General features: G+C 46.3%; 1 protein-coding gene across 6 annotated transcripts in view; it reads right to left on the bottom strand.

Annotated features, from left to right (window-relative positions):
• Window positions 1-25,274, bottom strand: part of ADCK1 (aarF domain containing kinase 1) — an 82,584-nt gene that overhangs the window by 17,503 nt on the left and 39,807 nt on the right. For all 6 annotated transcript variants that reach the window (XM_014941766.1, XM_014941764.1, XM_014941762.1 and 3 more), the window contains exons 5-6: window positions 7,414-7,572; window positions 3,737-3,895 (exon numbers count right to left, since the gene is read on the bottom strand). In XM_014941766.1, coding sequence (XP_014797252.1) covers window positions 3,737-3,895; window positions 7,414-7,572 — 318 coding nt within the window. The remainder of the gene's footprint in view (window positions 1-3,736; window positions 3,896-7,413; window positions 7,573-25,274) is intronic.

Raw genomic sequence — 25,274 nt, forward strand, 5'->3', positions numbered from 1 at the left:
GGCTGGGAAAGCAAGGAGAATACATAACCCACAACCCAGAAAAGGAGTAAAATTGGAAGAGGTTGAAGTGAGGACTTGTTTCTTTTCCTGAGCACAAGGGAGGTAAATCCATCTACCTGCCTCTTCCCCAGGACAGCAGCAATGTGTGCAAGAACGACACATAAAATCACATGGGGTTGGAAGGGACCTCTGGAGATCATCTAGTCCAATCCCCCTGCCAAAGCAGGTCCACCCAGAGCATGTTGCACAGGAACTTGTCCAGGCAGGTGTTGAATGCCCCTATTCCAGGGCTCTGCCACTCTCAAAGTAAAGAAGTTCCTCCTCATGTTTAGATGGAAGTTCTTATACTCAAGTTTGTGCCCATTTCCTCTTGTCCTATCCCTGGGCACCACTGAAAAAAGACTGGCCCCGTCCTCTTGACACCCACCCTTTAAGTATTTATAAGCATTGATCAGATCCCCCCTCAGCCTTCTCTTCTCTAGACTAAAAAGACCCAAGTCCCTCAGCCTCTCCTCATAAGGGAGATGCTCCAGGCCACTCATCATCTTTATAGCCCTCTGCTGTACCCTCTCCAGCAGTTCTCTGTCCTTCTGGAACTGGGGAGCCCAGAACTGGACCCAGTGCTCCAGATGGGGCCTCACCAGGGCAGAGTAGAGGGGCAGGATGACCTCCCTCGACATGCTGGTCACACTCGATGCACCCCAAGATGCCAATTCGATAGCAGCACGATCTCTCCTCATGCAACATTTCTGTCCATGCTCTACAAGATTTTGACCACCTCCCACTCCCACTGATGTCTGAAATTTTTCTTATCTGCTCTGCAGCTCCTCTCGCCGGGCTGTTTAACCAGTACTTATTGCAAGTTTCTGAATCATCCACTCAGCTCCTTTAGATGGGAACTGCGTTGTGTTTGCTACGCACAGGGCCCACTTATGCAGCTCTAAAAATCATAAGCCGTCGTCATAAATTGTATCTCCGCAGTGCCCCTTGGAACACAAACGCCTTTGAGCTGACAAACCCTGCATACTTAGGCCATCTGCAATTGAACTGGGAGAAAAATCAAGTGTCACAAATAAGGGGCTTGTCACAGAAACCCTGGGAGACCCTTAACTATCTTATTGCCAACATGACACAGTAACGAGTGTGAAATGTCAAAGCACTTTTCATTCAATCTGCAGTAAATCAGGCTGAGTGAGGTACCAGTAAGAGGCCCGGTGTCACCCAGGGAGGCAGTGACGCAGGCGTCACTCGGGTTGGCTCCCCCTTTTCCAGCCTCCCTCTCCAGCCAAATTCTCTCCGTGCTGAAGTTCCTACTGTCAAAGAGACATTTTGCTGGAGTTCTCTTCAGATATTCCTCACATCACTGTGCTGACCAATCTCCCAAACTGTCCAGATTTGCCTTTGCAGAAGGGTGAAGCCACACGGGTACATTTTACCAAAGATAGAAGGGAGCTCCCCCCATTCCCATTACTGCACCCCCGGACAGAAATACACATTTTTGAACTCGGAAGGACAGACCCAGCCGTGCAGCCCCCTCCCCTCACCCGCCTGACTCGGCCAGGGGCTCCGGGTGCAAGGGTCCAGCACCCTGGGGCAGGACAAGAAGAGGTAAGAGATGACACCCATCTAGTGCGACCAAAGCCAGGGAACCAGCCAGGCCACTGCAGCTCATCCTAACTCCTGAACAAGCCTCATTTGCTTTATCCTCTGCGTGTAACTACTGACAGTGCCTCAGTCCCTCACACTGTTCCTGTTCTAGAGAGACCATTTTCCCAACGTCACCCACTTCTACCTTACCGCTTCAGACCAAAGACTCCTTTGCTGAGCAATTCCAGTGTCCCTCAGTGCCCCCGTCCAATACTCCTGCCATACTTTGCATGTTAACCTTGCGTAGATTTTTACAAGCAAGGGGGATTCAATTACTTGCAGCCTTCCCAGCTTATCTGGATGTCTATTCTTTGCAGTCAGATTGGTGAGAAAGCAAACCAGCTCCAAAACAAATAGTTCCCCAGCCCATCTAGCCCCCTGAGCCCTGCTGCCTTACATCATTTCAGATGACACTCATTCTTGTCTCGAGATTTACAGGGGCAAGTCAGTGGGCTTGTAAAGCACTAACCACGCTCTCAGAGATGCCTCCCTCTCACTCACAGCCAAATTCTTCAGTGATTTTTTTAATTACTCACAGATGTTTGGCTGTAATGCTAGTGGATGGAAACAATTTATCTCTGGCTTTAAAAGCTCAAACAGGTTCACAGCACAAAATCTACTTCTCAGCTTTCTAGCGTGTTTAAGAAAATTAATGATCCAGGAGCCCAATTCTTCCGTTGCCTTTGGGTGATGAACACGTCTCTGAATTGGCAGGTCAGACGGGAGGATCCATTATTTAGCCATCTCAAGCCATTTGTTATTGTTACACATATTGATATCATGATAGCTCCTTAACCCAGTGAGGTGATTGGCCGTCTCCATGGGGATTTACTTCACAGTATCCTAGTTACAGCTGCAACGGATACAGCTCTCCAAGGTGCATCACTTCTGATAAGCGCCCACTCAGCAAAATCATTGGCCTTTGGCCTTCTGTAGCCTGGTGGCTTTTGGTTTATCTGTGTCTATAGGAAGGCCACTGCTGCCACTGGGCTCCAGACGGACTGCCTCAAACCTGGAGTCAGGTGACAAGGAACTCTAGCCCTTGCATGGAGGAAGCAAGGAAAAAATGGATGCATCAGCCTGTGAAGTCTAACAAAAACTCACCTTATTTCAGACATCTGTCTCTTCCATCTTGGGGCTTCTGCATAAACGGGAGGTGAAAACCTCATTTTCATGTGTGTATGCAGGAGGGTCCAAAGGAGGCTGCATTTTTTGCTGCCTTACGTCAGTGACTGTGCTGCAGTTACGTCAGTGACTGTGCTCACAGCACTGTGTGTGCTTGACAATACTGTGTATTTCCAGAGTGCACACAGTGGAGGCTTGTGCCTCTTCTATGTCAGCAACAGATTTGTGGACGGTGCGAGTTTGAAGACGTGAGCTTATGTCTTTCCAAGAATGAGACGTGTATACGTGTGGTTGTAATTGGGACACTCCTCAGTGACCTGAGTCAGTGTGTAGCAGGGGAGGTGGGGTAAGAATGTCAGTGGGGAAAAGCACAATATGGGTGCAGTTGAGTCTGTGTATGACTGTAACATGAATGCACTAGCCATGGATGTGTATGAAGGATGTATGTTCATCTCCAGAGTGAGAATGTGCTTTTTTTTTGCTGGAGGAAGGATTCATGCAAACATGCTTCCTCCGGAGATACACAGAGTCCCTAATCCTACTTGATATCATCACCTTCAGTCTAGCTTTTCAGTTTTATGTCCATTTCTTGCCCTCGGTTGAGACAAAGCCCAGGAAAAGGTACCATCAGATGGCTCAGCAAAGAATGGCAAATTCACAGGTCCCTGGACAAGTTCAGAAACAGTGTTTGGGAAAATGAGTAGCAGGCTCCAGAGACTGCTGGCCCCAAGCCATCACTCCTCATCCAATATAAGGTGCCTACAGTAGGAAACAGACAAGGAGGAAGCATGTCTCAGAGCAGTTTCTGGTCCGTATCAGCAAAGCAGTCTAGGATGAACAACACAGAGGGACTGAACTCTGTTCTCTCTCTGTATGGTTCCTCCAGTTGGTGAATGAGATGCACAAGACACATAAAGTGAGACTGTCAATGCACATACATACACAGAAATATGTGTTCCCTCACCTTCAGGAAGTCAAAGTCCTTGAGCATATGAGCAACCTTCTCAGCATTTCTGCCTTCATTGAGGAAATCCAGCTCCAAGGGCAGATTCTTCTTAGCTTCTTCCACCAGCCACATGAACTCAAAATCTGGAAAGATCTGCTTCACAACCAAGAGGAGAACCTGAGAACAAGGACAGAGACAATCACCTGCATCCTGGCTCCAAAGCCATGCAGCTACAAACACTGCTGTTTTGATACAATCATTCCATGTAACTTACAGACAAAAAAACTCAATCTGCACCCCAAGTGCTTGTAGGGTTCCTGCAGAATCATAATAAAACATATGGTGTCATGCCTTGGTCATGCAAGAGAAATTTTGGCTTGCCCTTCCACGCAGGCACATCTAGGAGTTAAATGATGGAACAGACACCAAAGGGAGCCCAGCTGACCTCTGCCTAGAAGTAAGAGAACAAAGCCCTGGAGAAGAGATCATAAGGCCAGATCTCATCAAGGGCATGGCCCAGGAGCAACTCTCTTCTGAGTCCTATAACTCTACAAGTCACTGTTTGGCTTCATTCGAACAACCCTCAGAAAATGCATTAGAGGAAGATCTAAAGTAGGACTTGTTCACTCCATGTTACCTGGCATCCTCTTCTTAAAGGGGTGAGGTATTCAGCTGCACAGGGCCGTGAAAAGCCCAGCCAAAAAGTTCCTGGAAATGTTTAAATTTTTAAAGCAGCATTTAAGGGCAAGCGATGGGCAGTCCTTCCTGAAGAAAATCAAGATTGTGCAATTGGATGGCATAATCAAAGCTGCACAGCAGCCAAACATTCTTTCTGTTTAAATGAAGGACCAGTTTCTCAACCAGTGTCACAAATTTACACAAGCTGACAATTTGGACCACATCTTAAGGAAAACAATTTGTTTGGCTTTTTTAAACTACCTGAGTCATAAAACAAGAATAAAACATAATAATGCAATCCGCTTTGCTGTCTTTATCTTACTTGTTCTGTACATCCATCTGAAAATGAAAACAGACTTGTCAGTGTGTGTTCCTGGACAGTTTCCCTTTCTAGATCTCCACCACTGAGGTGGGAATTCCTGCACTGCAGGAAGAAAATTTAAAGCACACACAGAAAGCTGCTATCACTGAAATGTATGACAAAAAATAAATTTATGAACCATCACTGCTCCTGTTCAGCTGTGTGAAAACGTTTGTTCTCCACCCCTCTCTCTACTTCTCTTATCTAAATGTCAGTTCCAAACTCAATGTTCCTTTAAAAATGTAATCACCAGGTTCCAGACACTATTGAATGATTTTTCTACTGTTATATCTAGAGGCATAAATCCTTTCAAATTTATGTCACCCAAATGAAATATAACCAGCGATCTTCATAAACGTATACATAAACTTTATAGGGGCTGCAGGATTATTCCATCGGTGCCTGATGTGAGAAAATTCATGCATAGTTTTTTGCTTTCTTTAAATGTTCTTTTGAATCAATTTGCCAACTTGGCCATCATCAGGGACATACTTAACAAGTATTTGGCCTGTCCCTTTTCTGACATCTGTCTAACATATTGTCTTCAAAGAAGTATTGATATAAGGAGAGCAGTGAGGTATCTCTCTCTGGATTTATCAAATGCTGTACTGATTTTTAAAGAGTCGGCACTGATGCTATGAGACCTCAAGTGAATTTAGGAATTTTCCATCATTCAGATTCCTGCCCATCAGTCTCTAACTAAGACCATCTCCATCAATATTTAAATCAACCTCCTACCTAGCTGCAATGTCTGTCTGATTCTTAAAGAACCAAAACCTCAGTGCACATAATCTGGCTTTCGTGCAGCCTACACAAAAATAGTCCCACACAAGGATACGATGGTGCATGTAAACCAAAACTCCCCAAGAGACCCTTTAAAAACGAGACTGCATGTGTCATGTTGTGAGCTACTTTAGCACATAGCTGTGTGTACACAGCAGATCTTGAGGAAGGCAAACTAGACTGCCTGTAGAGGAAGGACAATACTAAATTGCCAAGAGGAAATGCACTGTTTCACTTTCAAGTTTACTAGGAGGATTAGTCTAAGAACAAAAGAGACAGGAATAATTTTCAAATTATTTGTTTAAATTTCTCTTACCAGTATAACCAGCAATCACAGTAACATGGTGTGAGGGGGGATTTTTTCTGTAATACCTACTGTTAAAACTGCAAACGTCCCAAGGTGGATCTAGGTCTTGGCTCATTCATACACAATCCTCTCATTGCCTTGGTCTCAGTCTTTCATTACCTGCTCATCCTTCTTCCTTGACTGCTTAGTTTCTGCCAACCTGTCCTGGGCAGGAGCGAAGGACGCCTCGAGAACTGCTGTCCATGTGATGATGCACAAAAGCAAACTCACTGGGCAAACTCACTGCAATCAGTCCTGACAAGGACCTGAATGAAATCCATATCTAAAGCTGGATCCAAACCCAGTTCAAACAGTTCTCTCTTCCCAAACTAGCACTGAAACAGACATATCCCATCTTACTGGGATATCTGTATTGAACCCAAAAATTTCTTTCACTATGAGTTTCAAAATAAATATTAATCTGCAAACTGATGTACTTCAGCTGGAACCAGCTGTGCTTCTTTGCAGACTAGCCAGGATTGCTCAAAGCAGGGTGTTTTAGCTGCCTAAGAAGCTTTAGTTATGTGCTCCTCTGAGAGGTTGCTGGCAGGAACTTTGATTCTTGATCTCCTGTGATGGAGAACTGTGTGTCACTGCATCAGCAGTACCCTCTAAAAACTTATCAGACCATCTCAGCCTAATCTTCCTCTCTTCAGTCCCATGGATACAACTGCCAATGGATATGCACATTACTGTACTGTACATACAGATATATGCTTATTAGAAGAGCTAAAAATTTAGCACTACCATTTACAGACCTAACCCTTTCGCTCTCCTTGAGCTCAGTCCCATCTCCATTTTCTGTTCCCCACCATACTGCTGGCATCTTTGACTACTGCAATGGAGTTCAGTGCCACAGCTTTTCTCCAGCTCCTCCCTTCAATGGGCTAGACTTAGAAGTCTGGGAGAAGATACAGCATTGCACGGGGAATGGGAGTTCAGGAGAGGAATGGGAGACAAGCACTGACACTTTTTTCCTAGCTGAATCCCTCACTTGCATGTCTGCCCCTGTTAGGTGACCCTCTCCATATTTCAGTGGCTTTGTTTTCAGCATTAATCAGCTCAGCATTAAGGAGCTGACCAAGAAACAAAACTAAATCACAGCAACCTCAGCCACTGTTGAATCCACACTGGAATTTACCTGAAATAAAACCTGTGCTAATCATGGAGAACGATTTTTCTTTGGCCCCACAGCCCTAACTGCAAGGGGAACTGAGACCAGTTTAATCAACCAGTTAACGGGCACACAGGCTCTAGTTTTTAAATGTTACTCTGATGTCATCCATGTTGACCTGTCTTCTCCTTCTGCTCTCCTTCGCTCTTGTTCAGTCTCTCTGTCCACACAATCGCCCACACTGCAATCCTCACCAACTTGCTGTATTATTCCCTTAAGACAGCATTTATCTCTGTGGAGGTTTCAGAGCCAGGGGATGGTGTTGCTATTCCTGCTTACACCAAGCATGAGTGTGGCCCCCACATGTTTCAAAGGCAATTGCTCTGTAAGTCAAAGTCAACAGGTAGTTTTACCTCCATGAGTAAAATATCCTTGGAGCTCTGAGCTTGGACCTTCGGGTGCTGGATTTTCACTGCCACTGTTCTCCCATCCTGCAGCACTGCCTTGTGCACCTGGGCTAGTGATGCTGCTCCCAAGGGAGTGTCCTCAAAACTCACAAAGAGCTCTTTGATCTGTCGAGAGAAGAGAAAGAGACATCAGCTTGGGGTGCCAGAGACTGTCCTAAGGAAAGCCCTGTCCACAGGCCAGAGACAACGCATGCCAAAGTTGGGCAGGCTCAGCCCTTTCATCCTTCCTCTGTCCCCTGCCTGAGCCTTGTCACTGCTTGGCCTCCCAGTGAAGCATGCCAGGCGCAGAAGTGCCCTGGAGACACTGCTTACGGAAACCTGTGGCAGAGCAGCACATTTCACCTAGGGCATGGAGCGGCCAGAAGCATGTGAGGGGCCCCTCCAAGCTGTCCTGAGAATGGGTTGGAGCAATTATGGTCAACATCCGTCATTGCTACTGGGTGTGGGTGCAGAAGCCAACAGCTGTCCCTTTGCATGTATTTCTTTTCCATATTTTTATAATCATAGAATCATCTAGGTTGGAAGGGACGTTCAAGATCATCTAGTCCAACCATCAACCCAACTCTGACAAAAAAACCTCAGACTAGACTAAGGAAAGTTGCAGATGAAGAAGTAGATTTACCAGGGCAATGTCCAGGAAGCAAAAACCTAGACAGACATGGGTGAGGCAATGGGAGATGGGCAAAGGCCCATCTGCCCTGCACAATACAGCACCCTGCTAGAGACCCTCAGTGCAGCACCAGGCAGCCCAGGCCCTGGAAACGCTATTACCATGGTAGTGTGACACCAGTCTGGCTGATTAGCCAGGCCCCTCTGCACAGTTAATTAGCTGAGAGGGGGTGTCAACACGGTTGTGTGGCTTCAGGCATGGAGCTAGTTCATCTAATGCTAGCTGAGGGTTTCTGTCCTGTTTTGTTGAGCGAGGTGCAGGCAAGCTCTGAGGCATCCAGAAGGAAAGGGAATGTGTCCCACCCTTCCCACAGGCTGGACTGATTTCAGGTGAGCAGTTGAGAAGCCTGTAATTTATGCAGTAACAGAAATAATGTCAGTGCATTTTTGTAACCTGCTTTTTAAAAGGTAATTAAAGATGGGAGCTGCAGCGAGCTAGTAATTAAATATGAATAAAGACCTTCTAAGCAAAGTCTTCATGCAAAGCGTTAAACGAGTATTCTTTTTGCTGACAAGGAAGAAAAATACTATACAAGGAGCAGCCTGTTCCCTCCTGCAGCTGCCAGGGAATAAGCCCCCTCCCACACCACCCTACCCCTTCTCTCCCAGCCCCTTCCACAGAAAACTATTGCTAGCAAAAAAACTGGAGCATTTGCAGCAATTAGATTCCAACAGAGACTCAGCTGCCTCCAGTAATTCACTAGGAAGGTGCATTTTATTTATTTATTAAATTCCCTTTGGTCCTGGTGGTAAAATCAATTAAGTAAAACAACTGCATTTAAAAACAACTAGTTACATGTTTTTTTAATTACACTGGGTCCATAATTCAAACCTATTGACATTTGTGTCTCCAGACAAAAAAAAGGTTTTTCTCTCTTTCCCTCCTGCCCTTTCTTTTCTCTCTCACTTGTGGATTGAGATTTTCATTTCAGATTAGTATAAAGAAAGAAGCATCTACAGGATGACAGAAGGCTCAGGGGACATGTGTTCAAGACACAGGGGCTTCTACCTTTATGTGAAGTTTGTCATTCAGCTGAAGAGAGGACCTGTTAAGGGGAAGAGACTTAAGGTGGCCAGGAGCATGTTGGGCTATAAGATTCTGTAAGGAAAGAAAAAATGCAAACAGAGAACTTGCCACATGAGGTCGAGCTGGGGCTTTCTTCAACTCCTTACCCTACATGCTCATATTAAAGGGATGCACCCTTTACAGAGCAGCAGCCAATCTTACCAGCCAAACTGTCATAAGGGTAGAAACACCCTCCAAAGGTTAAAGCACAGAATTGGGAGTTCACTGGCTTGAATCCAGTAAGGTACATTTATAGTAAGACCACATATAAATTGGATAAAATTCCACCTGCTCTGAATTTCAAAAGCTCTTAATTGCCTACGCTGTCAATCCAACCATTTCCACCAGTACTGAACGCATGCAGGGGGAAAAAAAAAAAGCTGCACACGTTCCCTCTGGCAGGAATAATACATACAATATTCTAGTGCGACTAAGTTTTTAAGGAAACATCATTTGAAGAAAGCTGCCTCTAGGAGTTCTTTTGGGCAGAAGGATTTAATTTAAAAACTCACTATTTAAGGTACGAAAGCCAGGTTAGCGGTCGTGTCTGTTGGAGCCAGCCCAGCAGCCCCACTGCAATTCCAGGGGGAATTTGTGTGCACCCACAGGCTGCAGGCGAGGGCAGGAAGGCGAGGGACTGCGGCGAGGGCAGAGAATTGATGGCTCCTCCAGGAGCAGAAGGGTAGAGCGTGCACACAGGGGAGGGAGCGGATCACAGCCAGGCCATTACATGAGCAGGTGTGAGGCTGAGATAAAGCAGCAGCACAATTACGGCTGGGCTCCAGGACCCCCCACTTAGCAAATCACCCTCATTCATTATGAAATTGTCCTTTCACAGCTCGCTGGAGGCAGCTAGCGGCTCAGACGCAGGCTGTGTGTCCCAGACAGGCAAAAGCGAGGGAGAGACTGTATGCCATGGAAGCAGAGAAGAGGTGAACCAAGCTCCCACACGAGAGAGCAGGGAACAGGGTCCTTCCCAAGGAAAGGTGCCTGCACCCATTTCACGCAGGGTTGGAGCAGGCTGCAGGCTCTCACTGCTCACAAGCACCCTCAACAAAATCTCTAACCGCCACTTTCAGGATGGATAATTAGCAAGCGAAGGTCTGGGACAGTCTGAGAGCCCACCTGACATGGTATTTAGGGAACTCTCAAACTTCTTTCAGGCCACAGTGGGTCTCAAAGGGCTTTATCAAACCAGCTGTTACCATCTGTAATCCTGGCAGGACATGCTACAAAAGCGTAGTTTCCAGCCAGGTTTAATAGAGGTTTAAAAGCGAGAAAAGGAACTTTAGGGCTGTTCTTCTGAACAGGAGCAGGACAGCCAGCTGCAGGTTTACAGCTGTACACGTGAGTGGGGTCCTTGGCCACGGTGGTTAGCCGTGGTGGTAGCCCTCTGCACAGCCAGCTCCCCATCGGGCACGTGCTCAAACAGCAAATGAGTGTGTCACTGTTTGGACACTGGCTGGAAACACAGCCCTGACTGCTTCATTCTAAAGAATGAAGGTCGTTTCATTTTAAATATGCAAAATATTTTCACAATTGTTGGTATTAGTATTCACACCTCAGGGAGCTGATATAAAAGCTCTTACAGGTTCTATCTACTTAGACACTTATTAGTATGTATTTGTGCTGAGGTGGCACCTAGAGACCCTCATCAAGCCCAGAGTGCCATTGGAGGAGGTGCACAGCAACCACAGTCCTTGCACAAATTCATGCTTTCCGGGAGTCCCCAGTTGTCACCTACAGGCCTCCTCAGATGCTGAAGTGCCTTCCCAAAGCACACAGTGCTCTGCACGAGGTCTGTGGCGCACGTCAGCCGATGCCGCAATGCTGAGCATCAGAATGCCTCAGTATTTTTTGCGAATCCCGTCCTTAAACACTTAGGAAGTTACTGGAAGTCAATTGGATTTAAATCCCAAATCCTGAGTCCTTTCAGAAAGTATTACCTTACACGACCTGCCCAGCATGTTCTGAGAAATCTTTGACAGCGCTGGGATTTAACCCAGATAGCCCAAGTTCCAGCCTGATGTCTTAATCTCCAAACCATAAACGCTAAATGTGCGTGTCTTGCCAGCTAATTTCTTTTGAAATACACTGCCTCTTAATCCCAACCTTTTTATATCCATGTGCTGCAGCAAATGATCAAAAACTACTGCCTGGTTTCAACCTGCCCACTCTGCAGAGAGGTATGTTCCCTTCCCTCTCCAGAAAGACTTCTAACAAGGTACCCTGGAGCAGGAGCCTAAGTCATGGAGACCCTTCCTGACCCAGCAGTATATAACATCATCCCGAGTGGGATGTGGTGGCTCTGTTCTGCCACATTTGGCAGATGAAAGGTGGCCATGTATCAGCAGCCTGTTCAGGACAAATTTAGGGTGCAGTGGGATGCAGGATCACTAACAGAAGGTGTCTCAGCAGCCCACCCCTGTTTAGCTGGCAGGCTGAACCCCTTCCAGCATAATGCTCCAAACCCCTCTATGTGGTGCAGCCAGACCGAGGCCACTATAGGGTCCAAGTAAGAATATTTTGCATTAGAAGTCCTATCCAGGAGGTTTTCAGCAGAGTCCAGGACAATTTTGACAATTCTCCTTTTCCATAACCACTTACAAAGAACCTTTCCTCAACTCTGCCAGATCTGAACCAGTCCAGCACAGGTGGTGTCAGTGAGGAGACTTTCAAATGGTCAGCATTTCACAGGGCAAGAGAGTCCTTCACCAAAGCATTTCAAAACTGCCTTCAAATATTTCCCAGGACTTCAAAGGACTCTTCAGCCTGGAAAGAGAGACAATGGGGAGGGAATGTCACAGAGCTCTATAAAAATCACTTCTGTCTCAGCAAATGGGATTGGGAATGCTCATTCCCTCTATAGAAGAACTCAAGAGCAGCAAATTGTCAATTAGCACACAAGATTACCAGATGGCAGGATTAAAACAAGCAAAAAGAAGTCTTTTTCCCCCCACCAATTAAGCTGTGGTACTCATTGCCACAGGATGTTATTAATATCAGAAGTCCAGGTGGGTACATAAGACAACGAAGAAAATCCATCACAGGTTATTAAGAACCAAGATACCATCGCTGGCTCAGGAAACCTCTAACTTTCAGATTACTGGAAGTAAGTATCTCCAGACACCTCACTGTGCTCCACAGCTTCACCAATAGCAGATGCTCAAAATAATTCACAAAAAGGGGCCCAACAGGGATGATTCTACTCTCTTATCACCAAAAAGCAATGAAAACCGAAACATTTAAAACCTCGACCGAAATTTCACAGCAGATCTCCTCTTCTGATCACAGCACACTGTAATTGCTCCTGAGCCTTGCATTTTGTATTTGGAGATAGGAATCTATGAGATGTCCTGCTATTTCAGAAGGGGCTGACTAGGCAACACAGGATTAACTTGAACTTCTTGCCTCCAGGATACTCATCACAGGCCATGGTACAACAGAGCTCCACTGACAACAGCATTTTGTTGTGATGGCCAAGAACAGCTCGCAGTCTCCTAGCAGTTTGATGCCAGGCAGCAGCACAGGAAGATGCACGGGAGGAAGTTGATATAAATCCATTCAAGACAACGGGAATCATACAGTTGGGAGACGGGTCCATGGCGGAAGCTGACATCAAAAAAGGGATTAGGGTAGGTAAATTTTGCACATCTCCTCGTGCTGTGGTTCTCCAAGCTGGAATTCCCTTGACGAGGTGACTTCATTCATGTGTTTTTTCCATTCCTGATAGAGGTGGCATTGAACAGTCCCCTCTTAATCATGGCTCTGTGGATGGCAACTTGCTGAGGTGAGCTCAGCGTGCAGGAGCTTACTGAGATGTACACAGGGATCATGCTGTCTGCAGCCAAGGCAGTGTGGGGCACTAGGATAACAGGATTCATGAGCTTGCTGGAAAACAGACCAACACAATACCACTCTGGGAAGAGATCAAGTTTCCCAGAGAAGTTTTGTGGGCTACAGCTGCCATCTTAACACTGCCGAGTACAACATCCCCTCTGCTTCATGTGGCAGAATAGCTGAAGAGTTCTGTCTGATCCAGCATTTCCAAGGCTTATGGCTCCCAGCACTTTTGGAATTCACTTTATTGACCCTAGGACCCTATTGCTCCCAAAAGTCTGAATGCCTTTGCTGGACTAGGTTTAAGGGACATGAACCTCATCCTAGGCTGGTCATCTCTTCAAGAATATACATGTAACTGTCCATGGCACCAAAGACTCACTGCCCTGCAAGTCTGCAAGAGCAGAGCTCTAGGCGTGAGAAAATGTTACCTCAGAGTAGAGTGATCTACTTCCCAGACAGCAAATGAGGTTTTTTTCCATTGTCCCAGCCTTTCTCTCCCCTCTACAAAAACAAAATGTCACACTGTTGCTCTGAGAATTATTAAGACAGCAAAAACTGAAAGATTAGATTTATCACAGCAGACAGTGGATTATGAAGAATAATTCATCAAACGTCAGAACAAACAGCCCACAATTTATAGGCGGCTTTGTTGAGTCAGTGAAATCTGATTGGACTTCTCCCCACCTAATGAATGCCAAGCCTAATTGATGGTTCCTAAATGCATCTGTCAAGAACATGTATTTATTAACTCAGTATTTTTAATAATATTGTAGATATGTACAGAATAGTAGCTTTCTTCTGAATGGATTCCCTGGTGTTCATATTACATATGCATGTAAATGTGCATGTATATAGAGGTAAACACTGCATCCAAATGAATACAGGTTAAAGGTATGCGTGTATTCTGATGTACTCAAACAATTACATATGGCTTTTTACCCGAAATCTGTGCATCTTTCTGTGCACAGGATGGCAAAGCAATGTGGAGAGATGTGCATGAAGTGCCTGCCTAGAATTTGGAAGAGCTGAGCTCTAACACTGGTTCTTCCTGATATACCATATGATGCCGGGTCACACCATGTCAAAGAGCTCATGCATGGATGAGCAGAATTAGGACTGTACAGTCTGCCCTTATTTAATTTCTCAGGGCCAAATTTGTAACTTTAATATATATTTTAAAAACCTATCTGTATAATACATATACAGCAGTTATTACACACACAGTCATAGACCTGGAACTTCATCTGCCAATGGTTTACATTTGCTCCTGGCATGCCAATCACTGCTACCTTGTTAATCACCTCTAACATTGCACTGCAATAGCACAAATCCAGGGCTCTCCATTAACCATCAGCCTTTCTTCTGGGAAAGGACTGTGAGCCAGCTGGGGTATGATGTTCATCTTTTGCTGTTACTTCTACCCAGTACCACTTTTTGTACTCTACAGCCACTGAGAATCTTCTCTGGGATCCTACCAACAGCATTTCCCAGTCACAAAGCCATGAGAGTTACAGAAAATGAACTCTGCTAAAGGAAGAGTCCTTGATCCCATCATTCGGATACCAAAGGTGGTTCATTCATTCCCTGCCTGATACCTAGGGTCCTGGCTATTCCCTGTTCTGCTCACCTACCATCCTCTTGCTGTAGTCTCTTCTGGCTAGAAAAGCAGTTGGAAAGCCTACATGAAGCCACCCTTACTTTTATCTCATCCATTCACTGAGCTGTACAGAAACAGCATCAGTCTACTTGCTGTAGTAGTTTTAATTGTTACAGAGCCATACTTTGAGGAAAAGCACCTTTTATTCCATCCCTGATGACTCCTGCTTAATAGTCTGTGCTCAGACACACACACGGTAGCTTCATTTATTTTCCTGAGTTAAGTCAAATCCTTAAGACAAGGCAGAACTGTCTGAGAATATCACTCATCCTGGATCGAAACCAATCTCAGTGGTGACAGCTACAATAGGCAGCAACAGCAAGGAGCAGACAGAGCTGATATATGTCTTCTGAGACCCTACCTGTGAGGTGAACGTCGTCTCCCACCTGTCTGAAAGGTGACCCACTTACCCATGGCTCCAACAAACAAACATTACTCAGTACAAGAAAAGCAAAGATTGTCATGACCAGACTGGAACATAACTGGCTCAGGAACATCTTCCTGACTGGCATAAGGAGATAAATGTTTTTCATCAATTAAGCTATTGTGTGTCCTACTACCTTCCAGAGACACAGGATGCTAAGATTAACAGACTAGTGCAACACCCCAAGAGCCAATACTTTCAAAAGCTGGAGTTCTACAGGTTTTCCATTAGCATCACCACAGCTCCTTCCATGCTTAGCTTCATTCAGCTGCTCTTTGTCCAGGTGCTGGTTTCACAAAGCACTCTGAAAGCAGAGAGACTGCATATTAGACTTCTGACATAAGGCAGACATCAAGCTGGATAGCAAGAAGGCAGAGTCCAGATATTACCTGCAGGGCTAGCAGTGCAACATCTACCTCTGTACTCTAGATCAGCCTGCTCCTACAGCCAGACTACAATTTCAGTCCGTCTCTCAGCCATCTTCTTTCAAATAGTCATCTCTCTGTTCACATTCAACAAAGCTAAAGCACGGTTCCTAACCTTTTAATTCAAACCATCCCTCCTGTCTCTTTTCTCATCACAATGGACAATGTCACCAACTCTCCATCAAGCATCGCTGCAGCCTTGCCCTTGTGATCAACATTGACCTCCCTCCAGATCTCATTTCCAGGCCAGGTCTGAATCTAGTACTAGACATCAAGTACTAATGCTCACAAGTGACAGGTAACAACAATCTAACTGATCTCTCCCTGTCCCCCAAAAAGTTCCCATTTCTCTTGAGCCACACAAATAGTAAGACACATGGGGGTCCCCAACACACCCAGAACCCCTTGACTGAATTCCTGCAGACATATTCCCAAGTGACGTATCACCCCTACAAATGCCAGCAGCCTGCTGCAAAGACAGCACATTTGGAAAGAATCATCAGATCAGAGAACAGCCCAGGTTGGAAAGGACCTCAGGAGAGCCCATCTGGTCTAACTTTTCATGGGAAAGGGAGCCTAGATAAGATTATCACATCTTGAAAACCTACCACATCCCCAGGGAGGTGTTTCTGTGATTGATAGTTCTCAATGCAAAAAACCCATTCTTTCTTATATCGAGATGAAATCTCTCCCAAAATGCCACAGAAAAGAAGAAATGCCACAGAGACGTGGCTAGTTGGCACATTTAGCAAGAAGGTAAGATTTAAGAAAGTACCCAGAAGCAAATGAATTTCCAAGACCATTTTGACACCAGGCATAAACACATCCCTGCCACACGCTGGCTGAAACCCAAGGGTCAATGGACCCAGAACAAACAGGCTCTACATTAGTCACAGCCAGGGAGGCTGCAGAGATGCCCCAAGGGCCCTGTCAGCTGTAAGCCTGCACAAGAGCAGCAGCCCTGTGAGAAATAACCGGCTGCCAAAGCCTGAGGATATATGGGGACCTTCGGGAACACACATCACCTGTGCCTCATCTCAAATGCCTCTGATTCAGCTTTGAAAGCCTGGGGGCTTTAAGAAGCGTATGAGAGGAGTGGTTTATGTGACTATACAGAGAGTGGCTAGGGGATGTCTGGGGGTGTATGGCTGGAAGAGGTTCTACAAGCATCACCAGCAAGCAAAGCTGTGCCAGGGCTTGGGCACAGAGTCAAGGAGGAGGCAGGGGCAGTGCAGCTTGTGAGGAGAATGATTGGCAAAATTCTCCATCCACTGAGAGGCAAGTGAAGAAGAGGGTCAGGAGAGGTGTGTGTGTGTGTATGTGTGTGCAGGGGGAGCGGAGGTATCTGGCAGGACAGCACTGTCTATATGTGAGTATATGCTACACTGACAAACCCTTCTACTACAGCTCCTAAAACAGAGAGAGACATACTCCTGTGAGTATTATGTGGAATGCTTTTAAGTGTCTCCTCAGACAGGGATGAGGGAGAAGGGTTTCTAGGCCTGGGACAAAGAGCAGGAGTGACAGAAGCAGCACCGCACAATCCAGCAGCCTGTTGCCAGGGTGGACAATGAAAACACGCAGAGGGCAAAGGCTGGTCCCAGCAGATTCTGCCCAGCTATGTCCCTTCCTCAGGCTTTGGTCATAATTACGTCAATAAAAGCATGATAAAGTTTTATTGAAGCACAGCATTGCCTCTGAGTAATAGTAGCGGGAAGTAGGAGTGAGGATCTGAGGTGGACATGGAAGTACATATAGCCTGGCAGATGTGGGCACTCTGCCTGAATTCCCTTTCTTGAATTCGTATCAAGGAATGGACATAATGAGATCACTACATTAGAAGAAAGATGCTAAAAAGGTCGTAAAGCCCTGCTGAAGATGTAAAGTTCAGAAGGCAGTCATGTACCTTGATGGGACACCAAAACACTGGCACACCTGGCAGGTCAGTCAATGCAAGAAGCACAGCTGTACAGAAGTCCACACCACAGAGAACAACGTACAGGGACTGAAGAGAACTAGATGTAGAATAACTTACAAAGAGATCTGGATGGAACCCTGGAGTTTGTATCCTTTCCACGCTACTCTCAGAAAAAAACGTACAGAGATCCAGAAAAGTTGTTCGAGAGAGACAACCGCACAGTGAATAAAATCCACAACCGACTCTGCCAAGAGCATCACTGGCACCATGCTGGGGAATGGGTTCCATGCATCCCTCAATGACCAGTCATACAAACCCTGGATCCTAGAGGTCTCTCTCTCCTCTCCAAAGAGGAAAGTCCTATTCTAAGTCAGCCAGATCATTTCCTGCTTTCCTCTTGTCAATCTTTCCTCTGAATATCAGCCCCTCCTTTCTTCTCCTGCCCATATTTGCCCTACTTCTCATGGCTCTGCTCTGATCCATCAGCTTCTTCTACAGTGTATTCATTATCTGTCTCTTCCTCCTCTTCCTCCCATGTTTTTCCCCTTGCCCCCAGCTCTTCTTGTTGGGCTGCCATGTCCATGGTTCAGTGGTGTAACTCAGCTGATTTACCCTCCTTAAAGCAGTGTCTCCTCTCATGTAAATCACCCTCCCAACCCAGCCTGTGAAATGGGCTTGTTCACTAAACTCTATGAATAGGAAAGTAGGCACAGCTGGCCTATTCATAATCAACATAAAAAATAGATTAGCACTTTACAGATTAAACATTATCGTTTCAACAGTTAACATAAATCAACTACGCTTACAGGCCTAGCATTGCTGCTGCCACTGCAGGGTGACAAGCGTTGCAAAGGGACGGGCTGCCAGTCCGGGGTGCAGTGGGAAACAGCTCGTTTGTCTTCCACCTTGAACGTAAGTTCTCCTCTGGCACCCCCAGGGTGCACTGCTAGAGGTTGTTACAAGGAGAAAATTGGGCTAAAGAAACGAAGGTAGGGGGTTAATTTTGATTAATTCACATGCATTTCCGAGCAATCCAGCAACGCACTCTTCTAGAGCCAGAATCCAATTGCCCTACTTCCCTCCCTAGGGCTGCTGCAGCTCCAAAGCAGATGGAGCCACCGAGTCAGCCTCGGGAACAGGAACAGGACAGGGAGCCTCTAAACTCTGACTGGTATCTAGCTCCTTTTGCGATAGTTTGAAATCACTGGGCTGCTGTGGAGGAGGTAAGGCAGTTTGGTGGAGTCTACCTAACATAAGCAGAGGCACCCATCTCAAAAAACACCTCATCATAACTCAGGAAGCCACCTCACCGAATAAGAGTGGAGGACAGATCCACTCCAGACATGCCTGGTGGAGAGCAAAGCCAGGAGAGGTTAGCCCACAGCCTGCCACTGAGTCAGGCTGACCCTCCTCCTTCGTTTGGTACAGGACACTGTCACTGGAGATGCTCAACCCAAAACACTGTCATCAGCATCCAATGGTTGTGTAGTCAACAAAGAGATAAGGCCCACAGAACCAGTGCAGTCCATACCCTTCCTTTCATCCCTGCTCACTCACTGAGAACCACAGTGTCTCAAATGTTTGGCTTGGAGCAGCCAACGTGTAATTCCTGAGCTGAGGGATTGTGAGGGATTGGCAAAGGCCTCTGATGGGATATCGCATTAACAACACAGCTCTTTCAAACAAAAAGAAGGAAAAAATAAAAGAAGAAGAAGAAGTTAGGTTACGATCCAAAGGACAAAAGACAACCTGGGAGAGGAGGCGTGGGCTTAGAGGTTTTCTTGGCAGTCAGGCTGAAGAAGCTAGCAGTTCACAAAGGACAAGGCAGCAAAAGTTACACTGAGAGAGTTCCTTAGTATAACCCTTAATATAATATGCCCTGGTAATTTTAATTGCCCTGGTAATTTTAATTGCTATAGCCTCCTTCTAGCCTTTCTTCATAAATGGGAATAACAGTTAATAGACCTGAACCAATCAGTTACATCCAATAAGGTGTTTGGCAAAATTAGCTTTGTTCTCCACTCACAACTGTTACCACCTCAGTTTCATTCGTTATCTGAAATGAGCCAACTAATGTATATTTTCTACTAATCATTTGAAATTTGGAAGGGTTGGTGCTGAACAGCCTCTTCCAAGAACTTGCCAATTTGAGATGTAGTGGTTATGTTAGCTTTTTAAGGGAGAAACTCATGGGTTTGCTTCAGCTGAGCTCTTCTGGCATAAGCAATAGGTCATGTGAGTTTATTGCTTCAGTTCTCACAGACAGCTTCACAGGTTTGGCTCTGAACCATGCATCCTGTAAAACCAAAGCACTGCAAAGCTTACAGAAAATATGTGCAAAACGTGCTTAATATTCACAAACATAACTTGATTTCCAAAGGGAACATGAAAAAACCTCCTCTCTCTCGGGCTGGTCTGCCTAATAGGGACTGACACACTTTGCTCGCTAATGGTGGAAAGACCTTTGAGACTTCTTAGATCCCAATTTTTACTTCAATTCTCAAATCACAAAAGCAGGCAGGGTTGAAGTGCTTTCTATAGTTCAGCATCCTTCCATAAAATCAGGAGCTGTCCCTCAGACAGATCCCAGAAGTGCCATAAAACAGAGCTTATTAGATCACTGTTCATCTTAAAAATTCATAAAAAAAAAAAATCTATGTGTCTATTCTGTGTATTAGGAAAATGCAGATATGTCAAGGTCAGGCCCTATAACTCCTTATTTCATCTTAAGTCATTTGTTTCATCTACAAATAACCTATTGCCAAAAGTGGCCAGACTGACTGCATCGTGTTTTCATGTTCTCAATGGGTCAAGAGCCAAGTAACTGGGCAGATAGAAAATTCTGAAAAGAAAACAGGAGATGCTAAGCAGGCAGAATCAAGTAGGGTATTAAAAGATCAGTGGGCAGGCAGATGACAGGATTCCCTGCTCCCTCAGAGGAAAATCAGGCATGTTAACCCCAGCCTGTGTCTAGACCAGAACATCAAGTAAGAATATTCCTGAGCGTATGAGCAGCGGGCTTTGAAACAGAAGTCAGTCCCTCCACAATAACAGCTCGGTGTCTGCCCCTACCCAGATCCCGTTGTGTCATAAATGCATAGAGATTGCTGAGCAACCACACCACACTCGAAAAAAAGAAAGTCTCCATAGGCAAGAAGACCACATAAGGACTGTTAATCCCAGTTACAAAGAGAGATTTCCAGTGATTGCTTGGAACTGGAAGGGTTGCCCAATGTGCTGGGCGGTGGTTTCTCCCAATGGCTAGAAGCTGCTGTGCAGCACTTCCACCACCTCCACAGGACGTGCCCACTGAACACAGCCCCACACAGCAGTGGTGGGCATTGCCAGCCAAGATTGATTTGCATCACAGCAACACTTCAGGTGCCATCAAAACTCCGAGAAAACTGTACTGAATAGAGTTTACCAATCTGCACACAAGACACTGTGAGCCAACAAATCCCGTGCAGGTATGTCATACGTGAACCCCCAGGCACCTAAAGAATTTGTAAATTTAAGAAAAAAATATCACTAAGCATAGAGATCAGAAATACTCCTTACCAGGCCGTTCCCCATTGCATTTGCTGATCTCAAACCTTTTTCTTCTTTACCGAAGGCCCTCCAAAAAATCCCTCAGAAAATCCACTGTCCAACCTTCTGTATTGTAAATCTTATTAACTTGAAGGAAGCCAGGGGAGATTATCCTCTAATCTACCCACAAAACCTTCTCTCTATTAGACAATGGGGCTTAGAGCACCCAGGAAGAGGTTGCCATGAGCAGGACTCAGCCAGATCTTCTCCCAGGAGCGGTGAGTGGAGAGAAAACCCATGGAAGGAGGGAGTAACCTGCCCCAAAGCTCCCCTGGCAATAAGGACACCAGGTTGTCCTTGGTGTGACTCTAAACATCAATTACACTGGAGCTTGCAAATGGAGAGAGCAGGAACACAAGGGACAAAGCAAGGTGGACCATCTGAGGCATGCAAAGCTCCCTGTTTGCTTTCCCTTGGCAGTGGAGCAGCAGATATTGCCCACAGGAGGGCTCGTTGTAGAGGCAGCCACACTGAGATCCACCAGGGACTGGGACCTCTTACCAGAGATGGGGCAGGGTGAGCAGAGCAGAGGCTGCAGCAGCAGCGGGACCTGCACAGGCAGCTGCTTCTGCCTTTCAGTTGAGTAATGTGGGCCCATTTGTTCTGGCTGACATTAATGCTATTTGCCATCCATCTCAGACTCTTTAAATTACCTTTTTATGGCCAAAACCCTTTTCATAATTGATAAAAATCTCTTTTTTATATCCTGAGTTATTGAAAAAAATGTGAAGTTTTTTTATTCCTCATTACAGTTTTAATACGAATGTGTTTTTTATTGACGGCTGCTTGGAAGCCCTGATGGGCCTACTGAGGGAGGCTCTGAGGGGTGGGAGAAGGGGCAAATCCTCCTGTCCCACTTCCCAGCCCTTCACACTGTCGGAGTAATGGGAGTAACACCACAGCCCAGCCTCCACCACTCTGGGGGGTAATGGAGGGTGAGCAACGTCATGCAGGAAGAGGAGATCTCCCGTGATGGACGTAACACCCATAGCAGGCAGAAGAGGCCCTTGCTGACCTAAAATCTAGTTTCCCCCTGTCTGTCAGTGATGTATGTGAGGGCCAACTTCACAGAGCACCCCGGTACAGCATTGCTAGAGCGGGGTACTTAAGGACAGAACCAGGGTCACAACCTACAGGAGACCCTGGTGTTAAGCAGAGCCATTCAGCATCAGTCCCACAGCCCCCAGCAACCATGCACTGATTGTCCCACACGTCAGTGCTTTTGGGCAGACCACAAGGCTGTGCAACACCAGAGGAAGCAGGCACATGTCCTGGCATCCCGGATGGGTTAGACAACTCTGCCACCCTGGGAAGAGGCTTTCTAGGGTCATAACAGGACCTGCAGCATTGTGACCCGAAGACCTTGTGATCTGGCAGGGTAAAAGAACCTTCTCTAGGGCAATATATGGTGCCAGCTACAGAAAGTGGCTCATATTCCCTTGGCAACAACTTGGATGCTGTAGGACATGCAGTGTAATACCCAACAGCCTATGGAAGGCCTAGCTGCTCTCCCACAGGGCTAAGCGCTGCTTCAATAGTTCTGCAATTCAGAAGTAAGCATATGTCTCACCAGAGCTTAAAATGCTAATCAAGAGTTCCAGAAGGAAGGGAACTTCAGTTTGTCCTTCTCCCTTTCACTGGCACAGCAAAGACCGCCATGCTGTACCAAGAGTGTGTACAGAAATGGGAGTAAAAATAAAAATAGGAGTCTCTTCTGTTCCCTCCGTCTTTTCTCAGTCTCCAACAGCTAAAGGGCAGGGAAGTCTCTTGCTGTGAGGATCAGCATCTTGCTGCAACCTCATTCTAAAACTTCCCCATGGCAGGTTCCATGGGCATACCATGGGGATTTTTGTTCCTCCCTGTCAAATGGCTGTGTGGCATTGCTGCACACCACTGCAGTGAGCACGCTGCACGGTGCCGAAATGGGTACATTTCAACAGTGGATGAATAAAGCTCAGGTACCCAACCTAGAAAACACTTGGGGAACCCTTGGAGCAATTTAAGGTAGAGGGACTTAGAGTAGACTTAGCCACCATTTTGCTGCAGGGACAATGACTTCTCAGATGGGGAGTATCTGTTTCTTACAGCACAGCATTGGTGTCACACCAGGCACAAGGGTAGGAATCCAAGGAAAGCAAAGCCCTTTAACAGAAAGCTGGGTCCCCCAAGCATCACTGTCCATAAAAATGCATCCTACTTCACAAACTGCAGCACAGGAGGTTCCTCTACCTCATGTGTTTTGCTTACAAATCACAGACAACCCACTGACGTACCCTGCCCTGCTCCATCAGCGAGCTCCATTATTGTATGGCTGCAGGAGGCTTCTTGCAAATGGCAAAATAGTCCTTGAACAACAGGTAAAAGCCACAATTAACTCTGGATGAAAAGGATGGTCTCCTTGGAGGTGCTGGCTAATCAAGCAATTAGAAACTACTTCCCATTATCTGCACTCCCACAAAGCAGAGCTGGACTGACATCCTTCCAAATGACAGTCTTTCCATCAATTTAAGCCCTTCATAAAATTTGGCTTCAGCAGAGACAAGTCTTGACCTCTGGGCTCGCCTCAGACCTTTCTCCCAGCTTTGAACAAAGCAAGCACTGGAAGCAACACATTCAATCACTGGTGTGTTCTCCCTAAGGAGCATGTTTTGCCTCTCAGCCTTCCTGGAGCGCAGCAAACTCACCAGCAATGGTATACCTGTGTGTGTGCAGATGAGGATACCTAGGTCCAGGCAGAGAGCTGGTCAGGATTTCTTGGGATCCCTCAATTAATAGCATCTGAGACTGCTCAGCTTCAGCAACTTCCACACATCTCTGTAACAGCTTCAACAACTGCTAGCAAGAGGCCAGAGATGTGAGGATAAGTCAAGGGGCAAGGAGGAAGGTGAGATCCTCACTCCCATGGCAGGCGAGGCTGGCCCTGTGCCCTGTACCAGCCCCTCGGCCCCCGGGCAAGGACACAGAGCACCTGGGTGACAGACCCTGAGACCATGCTGGCCTCATGGGGATCCTAATTTTATGTCCTAATTTGCAAGTACACAGCCTCAGATCAGATGTGGGAGCAGGGACCAGTGGGAACCTGCCAGAAATGAGAACAGGTGGAGGAACGGGGAAATTTCTGGAGAGAGTGGTGAGAGATGGGTGGGGAGGGAATGTCTCCCAACAAGAAAAATTACCTCCAACATGAGTAAAAGCCTGGGTAGAGTATTGAGAACACAAACATGCCAAGGGGGAGAATAAGGAGTCTTGAGGAAAAGGTCAGAAAGTTGATTATAAAATGCCAGTGAGTGAGGATGGGCTGGAAGCTGATGAGCAATGGAAAGTGAGATCTTGCTGTACACAGGAGAGGGATTACAGTGGTACTGAGGGGTAGAGCTATGCTGTGGCCTACTGGAATGTGCATCCCATCAGATGGAATGTATTTTAGGACTAGAAAGAGGTATAAGAGTGTGTTGGCATAGACAGGAGTACACAGTGAAGTCAGGAGATGTCACAGGATCTAAGCTCATTCTCATTGCACAGGGGCAGAGAAGCGAGACCCACAGAGCCATGTCAGGACTACACTGGATAGTACTGGAGCCAGACAACAGAAAGACACCAAGGATCTTTGGAAGAGCAGGGTTGTAAGAGCTGCCAAATCATCTGCAGCCACTTAGTCCTATGAAGAAGGATGCCCTGGAATGGCCTTGGCCAGAGCAGAGGAAAGAACACGTACTTTTGAAAGGGGAGAGTTTCACAATAGCTCTATCAGTATTAGCAACGAGCGATAAGTTCCTCTGAGCACCTTGTCCATGGAAATCACACACAGAAAGGCCTACAGGAAGCCTTTCTGACCGACACCAAAGGGTTGTCAGGTGGAACTGGCTTGGCCAAACTCAGAGATGTCTTGGGTTCTGCACCTCTGCTCTGGGACCAAACTGGCATCAGCTCCCCAATATCCCTATAGCCCAGGGCCACAAGCCAGTCTTCCAACAGACCTACCAAAGGGAACAAATGCCCCTAATCCCAGTGCTGGCAAAACATTTCTTCCATCATTTCTAGTTTCTAAGCATAATGATTTTGCACTTTTAAGGTGCAGCCGCTCCAAAAGATTCATCGTCCAAAGTCTCTCATCAGTCCTTCTCCCTAATGGTCTGGTGTCCAAATTTCACCAGAAGTTGCCGGGCTCTGCTCTGCATGCACCTTGAGTTAGAGAGCTTAGCTGAACCAGCTATCTT

Source organism: Calidris pugnax, unplaced genomic scaffold, assembly GCF_001431845.1.
Source record: "Calidris pugnax isolate Ruff unplaced genomic scaffold, ASM143184v1 scaffold56, whole genome shotgun sequence".
Classification (NCBI taxonomy): Eukaryota; Metazoa; Chordata; class Aves; order Charadriiformes; family Scolopacidae; genus Calidris; species Calidris pugnax.